This window comes from Pygoscelis adeliae, unplaced genomic scaffold, assembly GCF_000699105.1.
Source record: "Pygoscelis adeliae isolate BGI_AS28 unplaced genomic scaffold, ASM69910v1 Scaffold57, whole genome shotgun sequence".
NCBI lineage: Eukaryota > Metazoa > Chordata > Aves > Sphenisciformes > Spheniscidae > Pygoscelis > Pygoscelis adeliae.
The window spans coordinates 9,085,705-9,094,462 of NW_008825615.1; the positions used below are offsets into that span (position 1 = coordinate 9,085,705).

General features: G+C 37.9%; 1 protein-coding gene across 1 annotated transcript in view; it reads left to right on the forward strand.

The window, feature by feature from the left end:
• LMBRD1 (LMBR1 domain containing 1) overlaps window positions 1-8,758 on the forward strand; it is a 99,769-nt gene that overhangs the window by 74,441 nt on the left and 16,570 nt on the right. The window contains exon 15 of the mRNA XM_009333247.1: window positions 3,968-4,046. Within this exon, the coding sequence (XP_009331522.1) occupies window positions 3,968-4,046 (79 nt within the window). The remainder of the gene's footprint in view (window positions 1-3,967; window positions 4,047-8,758) is intronic.

Consider the following 8,758-nt stretch of genomic DNA (forward strand, 5'->3'; position numbering starts at 1 on the left):
ACTTCCCCCTTTTCTTTGCTCTACAGTAATTCCCAATCTAGTAACCTGTCAAACTAATTTGTAACCAAAATCTATAGTGATGCATTAGACAGGTTAGAATTCTGTTTGAATCTTGAACTGTTTCCTTTGGGGACTGTTACTTTTGACAAGACCTTTTAACTTTGAAGTGTTGCTGACTTTTCCTGATAATTGAATATGTGTAGAAAAATGGAGCTCTTGTGAGGCAATTAATGTTAGCTAGACCTGGGCTACTTGCTTTATTTAACTCTTTGACCATTGGGATATTCAAAGCATGTGTCCCCAATTAATTGAAAGTGTCTTCAGCTATGATGTCTGTAGGAAATTTTTGAAAGTTTCTTTTGGATACAGTGCCCTTACCAACTGAGGCCCTCTGTAGGGCTTTGGTCAACTTGCATAGCTCTTCAAACACTGAGGAATGCTTGGTTTCATCTCTTAAGACAACCTCTGTAACATCTGCTAAATAGCCATGAGTCTCTTCATAGCCTTTCATAAAGGTTAAGAGTTCTGTCCACATCCAGGTCACCTTTTCAGCTTTGTAGCAAAAACATAACTTTGCCCATACTTGAAGTGTAATTGCTATTTCTGTTCAATGAGGTCAAGTTCTTTCCATTTGTCTGCAAGAAGGACCCCTGCTTGCTGATGTTTCTACCTAGTGGACCAGTAAAACTTCACTGACCCAGACGGGAATTAAAAGGCCAGCATTTGCTATAGCAAATTACTTACACATTTCCCCAGTTGAGGGCCAGAGCAGCAGCAGTCACCTTCCTTCCTCAGCCTTCACATAGATAATCTGAGGAGTGGAGCTAAGCTGCAGGACACTGAATGTCTCTGTCATCAGCAGAAATCCAGAAGTATCCCTTAGATGGCCAAGTGCGCAAACAGATCTCTAAGTTCTTGATCCTGGACATAAGCAGGAGCAAATTATATAAGTATAACAGGCTGTAACCCAACCCTTTATATGATAGCTTGCTATTTCCTTGAGTGTCCAAAACATGTGAGCTCTTGAAGCACACATACTGAGTTACTGTACCTGGTGTTGTTTCCCACTTGTCCTTGAGGTATCCTGCTTTCAGCTTTGGACTGGATGGGGTAAGTGGAACACTGGAGTTTTACTCAGACAATACTCATACTAAAAATGTCTGAGACTTGAGTGCTCTACTGTGTAATGCTAAGTAAATTATTTTGAGGAATTGTTCTGTAGACACATCTCTGCTGTCACTTATGCATCTTTTCCATGTCCAGTCATTTTCTCTGTGCCCTGCAGGGCAAAAGGGGGCTCTATGCTAATACAGAAGTGCTGAGATGACAGCATTAAGGGCAAAGCTCTCATACCTTTTCTGGTAAATCGGCACAACTTGGGTGCCTCTGAAGTGCCTGAATACTAACACACAAAGCAGGGGAATCAAAGGAGGAGTTAGGAGTTTGCATGCAGGTTGCAGGTCTACAGTCTCACTGGGATCAGATGTGGTGAAATAGCTCACAGAACTGGGGTGCTGCCATGGCTAGGTTTGGGCTCTAAGAGGGACAGGCTGGGATGGCCAATAGGGAGAGCTGACCTTTATGTGAGAGCAGTGGGAATGCGTGGAGTTTTGGCTTGGGTTAGGATTAGAGGGCAGATCAGCATGGGTGATATTGTCTGCTACAGGCTGCATGATTAAGAGGAAGTAGCAGATGATCCCTTAAGACACCTGTAAGTAACTTCATGTTCACAGTCCCTGGTCCTTGTAGGAGGCTCGAGCCACCCAGGTATCTGCTGGAAAAGCAACACAGTTAAGCACAAGCAATCCAGGAGGCTTCTGGAGTCCACTGACAGCTTCCTGACACAGGCAATTGAGGAGCTGAAATAGGGAGATGCTGCCTTGGACCTGGTGCTGGAAACAAGGAAGAAGTGATCAAGGGCAGTCTTGTCTGCAGTGAGCATGAGATAGTGAAAGTTCAGGATCCTAAGAGGAGAGAACAGGGCAACAAATAGTAGGATTACAACCCTGGACTCAGGAGAGCAGATTTTGGCCTGTTCAGGGACGTGCTTGGAAGAGTTCTAGCATGTAGAAACCAATTCTGTGCTGGCAAAGGTGTGATTTTTTTTTCTTTACTCTAATTTCTTTCACTGGATGAAGCGATACTGAACTCTTCCTGAGTCTTACATAAATATTGTTAGTTTTTAGTTAATCCTTTAATATAAGTAATAACTTCCAACTTATTTTCTGTTATCTTTGTGTAAGACTACTTTTGCTTTGTTTAATATTTGTGTAGTTTCTTTGTGTAGTACTACTTATATTAAAGAATCTTAAACTTGAATGTTAGCAATTCTAGCTATGTAAAAATGGAAATGGTGTTCAGCTGCTAGAGTTAATGAGATTACCATTCATCTTAGCATGGCAAATGTGGTTCTTAATTTTTATTAGGAAGGGTTAATACCATGAAGTGCTTTATTTTATCTCTGTTTTGGAATATGTTTCATTTTTTCATGTCTGTTTTTTGAAAAGGTGGAAAACTTTCAGTGGACCTTTACAAGGTTTTGCCTTACGTAGGAGAGAAGAAAGGACTGCTAGGAAAAGAGGGGCTGGTTTTATGACTTTAAGATACACCCCAGTGCCTTGAGCTTTAGAGTTGAATCTAGATATGTCAGAAGGCTTGAAATTACAGAAGTGTTCGTGGAGAACAAGAATGATATCAGACCTGGAAAAAAGCGTAGATGTTATCAAAGGAAACCCACAGGTCTAGCTGTTGTTGCATGTTGTGTTTTAAATTCCTACTATTTTAAAATCAAAATCAATAAAGGTAAGGAAGAAAAAATTTTGAAATGGCAAGATTCTGATTGTTCTGTGCATTTTGTATGCCCCCGTACAATGCTGTTCTTTTGAATGAAGCACTCTCTACGACTGAGCAGTGTAAGCTGTAATGGTGACAGCCAGCTGGAATAACTCCTGGAGCTGGACCACAGCTAAATGTACACTGAATAATTGAAATTTCATGTCTTCTGTTCTTATCCTATTGTTTCTATCAACACATTGTCCTCTTACTTTTGTTCCACTTTAGTTCCTGATTCCTGTGCCTAATCATACTCCTTTTGTATCAGTTTCTTCTAAGGCAGTAGTGGTCTCCATGCTTGCATGTGTTTGCATGAAATGAAGTTAAGTGTTCATACAAACTGCTGCTTTTTTGGATAGACACTTGGTTGTTTTTCTTGAATATTGAGAGTGAAAGCTGAATTGACTTAATATTGATAAACTTTGTCAATTAAGTTGTCAGAGAAATAGTTAGTTTTAAGTACAGTAGGTATGAGATCCTTTGAAGTGAGTTAGTCTAGGAAGAAATCAATGTAGTACAAAGGATTTCCATTGGACTCTGCTAAAATTATTCACTGATTATTCAAAAGTAAGTGTGGTACATAAAGAGTTCATGTAGTCTCTGAAAGGGTCAGTTTTGTGAAGATTTGAGACATATAAACAGGAATATTTGGATTTTCAATAGTTCACTTCAGCATAATTTGTCTTCCTCCACTCTGGTTCTCTGAGTATATTGGATACTATCATCTGGTTTTTAGACCAGAAGTAAACTGTATTCGGTATCGTTATGCAGGCCTAACACTTCTGTGGTGTCTTCATCACCAAAGTTGAGTTTCAAATTCATTTTATGCACAGTTAAAAGGTTTAATTTCAGAGATGAAGTTTTTTATTTTTCACGAGTCTTCAAAAAGAACACAAGCCATTAACTTTTTCTAAATGAAAGCACATTTCTAAATGTTCATGTTGTATCACTTATAGCTTACTCTGTTTTTGAACAGTATATGCAATCTTAATCCTTTTGAATATTGTAAGAAGTTAGTCAAAGCCTTTTTTATAAAATTAATAGTTTATTGGGAGATGTGTTTGTTTCGGGGACTATCATTGTGTATGGAAGAACATTGCTGGTAGTGTACTAATTTTCTGTATTTATAATGCAGAGTAATAAGACAATTGATGGTCAGCCGAGGAATGTGACAACATTTGTATCTAAAGACTGTGATGCAGATGCACCTGAAGGTAAAATAAATTAATTTCTTGTATTTCCTATGTTATATGTGCATGCTTAGCTGTAATAAGCATCTCAGTCTCTTCATGGCTTTGATTTGCTTTGGTCTAATATGAAGCTTTGATGTATAGCTATGTCCAGAAAACAGCTTGCTTACAGCTTATTTAATAAATTTGAAGAAATGACTATTTTTAGTAGAAACCATGTGTAACAATGCATTCCAGTTAAAGCAAATGGAAGATTTTAAAGTTAACATGTATGTAGAAAACCTTAAAAATAAACCCTAGCTGGTGAATACTTTAGCATCTGAAGTGTCACTTCAGTGTATATGTTTATCATACAAACATGCAGAGAAGTATTCTATTAAATTTCACAATGTACTCAGGAAAGCAAAGATCTGAATTCTCAGTGCGACTTTACAGGTAAGAATTCTGCAATTTTTATTAAGATGTAAATATGGGCTGTTCCGTGAGCAGTAGAACTTGACATCTTAGGCTATTTTCCTGTAATCCTCTTAATTTATCATTCCCTGTAACATCCAGTATAACTCTTGCTCATCTGTGTTATTAACCATCCCTTTTTGACCAGTTATTTGGGCAGAAGATGTATTGTGGGTATTCTGGAGCTGTAAGTAGTGACTAGCAAGCAGATGGATAATTGTGGAGCTTTCCTTGACTTTCCATCTATGCAGGCATTAATGTTGAACTGTTCTGAGAGAATGGTAAGGTTTCATTTAATCTTTATTCCTCTATGAAACTTAGCTAAAACTGGGAATGGGTTTTAGCCTGGTTTCACTAAAAAAAACTAAGCTAATTGTAAAAAAAAAAAAAAAAAACAAATCCAGCATGCTTTCAATGTTGCCTTTCCCCTTCCTTTCCCTCTGCAAATAAGCAATTCTTGCAGTTTGAATTGCACTAGCCATTGCAGTACTGATACTGCTGTTTAAAGTCACCATCAATTTTATCGATTGCTTTGGTCTCTTGTTTAAAAAATTTATCTCAGCAAAAGATTTATGGTCTTCAGAATGGCCTAGATTTTTTTAGGCTAAAGCTCTCGATTGTTCTCACTCTGGCAAACTTTCAGCCTCTCTCTATAAAGAGGAGTTGAATTATGTATGCATTTATATACATATAAAAAGGCTTGACAGTGTTTGTTAATTGATAGAAAAGATAAATAGCTGTCCTGTATTCTCACCTTATTATCAGTGTTCTGCAACTACTGAATTCTGAGTGTGCTTCTAGAAGACCTTAGCAGCTCCTCAGGGTTTTTCCTACTTGTGTTATTGGGAAAGATAATATTTTAATTTTAAACAATTTTTGTACTAGTGGAGATAACTGGACTATTAGTTCTTTGTTCCCAATCTATCAGGCTGTGGTCTCTTGCAAGGTGGTTCCCCTGTGTTTAAACTCCTCTTCAAATTTAGCATGTAGGTGTTGGTCTTGTTTCTGGTGGCTCATTCATTTCCCAAGGGGAATGGATTTTTCTCCTGTCTCCCCCATAGTTCAGATAAATCATTCATCCACCTTTATTTTTGGCTATTTTTAGACTTAATGCAGTTTTAAGTGTGTTGATATTTTGACAAATATAATTGTTCAATTCATTCTAAGCTGTGATATTTTTGTGATGAAAAATAGAAACTTTTCTGTGGCAGAGTTTAGAAGAGCAAAATCTGTCATTTTTCAAAATGAGATCACTTTGAGCAGGTTGTACAGACCTTTTTCTTGTAGACAGGTTCTTGGCTTGGCTAGTATTTGCTGGGAGAAGAATATACTCACTGGCATTGATAAGCTAATTAGTCTTGACTTTTCTGGAAGAAATTCAAGTAGTCTGATTTCCTCGGATTTTGTTGCTTAGTCGTAGGAACTGGGGTTGGACTGAAATAAACTTCCTATACTCCACCTATGCTTGATATTTTTTGCATAATTTGAATACTTTGCGTGATTTTTTTCCTAATTTGCTTTGATCAATGGAAACAATATAGCTGTTCTGATGTGCTGAACACAAGAATTGGCCTGTGTAAATGATGGCTTTGGTTTGCCATCATTAACTTGTTCACTGGGTATCTTTGAGTCATGTTCTCCTTTCTTAATAGGAAAGAGATGGAGAAGGTATTGATATGCTGTCCTATGCTAGCCTAGTGTAAGTAGAAGATGGATGGATATTTCTTAAATATTAAGGTTAATGTGATCAAAAGGCTATAGTGGAGTTCGATTAACTACAAGTACAGTCAGGCCATTAAAGTGTTTTTATAAATGAAAGAAAAGTTTCTTTTGTAATGCTCAACTTTAAAAAAGAAAAAGTTGCATTAGTGAAAACACTTTATTCACTGTTTCATCCAGTCAATTTTAGGAAGTGGAAATGTAATGCTTGCCTTTGAATACCTGCCATTTTTAGTACCTGATAATGAAAACTAATGAAAATAACTGTTGTAGGGGCTACTCTGTGGTCAGATAGCATATGTTGACAGGTGAAAATTATTTTGAAGGTAGGAACTAGATTTTTAAATACAACTTCTCTAGTTTTTAAGTATACTAGACACAGAGCAAAAATAGATGCAATGAACTTCAAGTTAAGGTAAAGATTGGGAAAGCACTTGTAGTTTTTATTGATTTCTCTGGTACTAGGGTTTTATCTTATGTAAACCACTGAACTGGAACTAAATGCAAATATTGATTTTTCTTCTTGGCACTTACATTATTTTGTTTAATTTAATTGAATTAATTTTAACAGTATTTTTCCTTAGCCATAAAACAAATGATGACCTTTTCATGGCTGTGCTGATAGATAAGCTTATAGCAATCTGCTCTGTTTTATTGAATACTCAGATGTTGTGGGTATGATCTCTACTTACTGTAACTAAGTACACTTTTTCTGAGATGGTGGAAGAGACGTGATCTGATCTTGTAGCAACTACTACTCTCAAATACTTCAATGTTGTTAAAACTTCAGGCTTTAATGGGCAGTGCGTTCTATATGTTTCAAACCAGTGTTTAGCTTGATGAAAAGGACAATTACACTTTCTGAAGAAACATAAAATACAATCTTATAAAAACCACACTCTTAAGTATTTACAGTTTAATATATAATTCGTGGGGTTTTAGCATTATATTGTCTGCTTTCTTGTCTCTGTTTACTCCTGGTATGCAGGAGGTGTAATCTGCTTCATACTGAATGCCAGAGGCCATGATAGCATAACTAAATGAAACAGAACAGAAGCCAAAAAGTAATAGAGCAGGCTACATCTTATAACTGAAAGTACCTTTTCTTAGTTACACTTAAACATCTTGCAACAAAGGCTTGTGTTCTGGTTAACATAGACTTTTTGAAAGCTTTTTAATTAGTCTTTCGGAGCAGCAGTAAACTTAATATATTTGTTACAGGCAAAACAAGCATTAGTTTTCAGTGTTTAATACAGTTGGGCAAAGACCTCATTTGATCATTGTTTTCAAGGACTGATGCCAGTGGAACTGTTGGGTCCACAGTTCAGCTGAGCATAAGGTCAAGTGAAGGAGTTCAATTATGTGATTAAGACTCTTGCAGCTGGACCAATGCATTGAAAACTTGGTATAGGTTTAGCTAAATAGATTAATGAGATTTAGTGTAATTGAGCAATGACTCAGCTGCAATCCTGTATACAAGACTTTTCCCAACCTTAATTATGAGATCTGATGAACACTATCTGCCTCTTTCTAGACCAGAAAACCATGAAAGTTGTCTTTTAAACATCACTCACTTTAAATGGAGAACATGCTATGAATCCTCCTTGGCTTGGATTCTCTCATTTCCTTAACTGGAGAATTAAGCCTCACCTGAGGCCTGCTAAATGCTGGGTAGAGTCTGTCTGCTGGGCCTCTTTTGCATAGACCTGCACTGACTCCAACTGCATGTAAAGTGGGAAAGAAAAAAGGTTATCTCCATTTCTAAGGCTTTGAACTGAGCAGGACTTACTGTGCTAATTAGATCTGTGCCTTCTTATCGGACTCTCTTGTCAGCTGGAAATCAACAAGTGCAACACTTCAGGCTTTATCGTAGCCTGAATAAAGACCAGATAGAGTCATGACTCAAGCTCGAAAGGAACCCCGAGTATGAATGGCAAAGCAGGAGCATATTCTTTGTTTCTCCTTCAGAGAAATCCAGGAGACATACAAAGTGAAAGCACAAGCAAGTTGCTCAGAACCTTCAATATTAGTAATTTTGTATTAAGTATTTTATGACCATAGATTACCACTACATAGAATCATAGAATAGTTTGGGTTGGAAGGGACCTCTAAAGGTCATCTAGTCCAACCCCCTTGCCATGGGCAGGGACATCTTCAACCACATCAGGTTGCTCAGAGCCCTGTCCAACCTGACCGTGAAGGTTTCCAGGGATGGGGCGTCTGCCACCTCTCTGGGCAACCTGTTCCAGTACTTCACCACCCTCAGCATAAAAAAATTTCTTCCTTCTATCTAGTCTCAATCTATCTGCCTTTAGTTTAAAGCCATTCCCCCTTCTCCTGTCACAACAGGCCCTGCTAAAAAGGTTGCCGCCATCTTTTTTATAAGCCCCCTTTAAGTCCTGATAGGCTGCAATAAGGTCTCCCCGAAGCCTTCTCTTCTCCAGGCTGAACAACCCCAACTCTCTCAGCCTTTCTTCACAGGAGAGGTGTTCCAGCCCCCTGACCATTTTCGTGGCCCTCTTCTGGACCTGCTCCAACAGGTCCGTGTCTGTCTTATGCTGAGG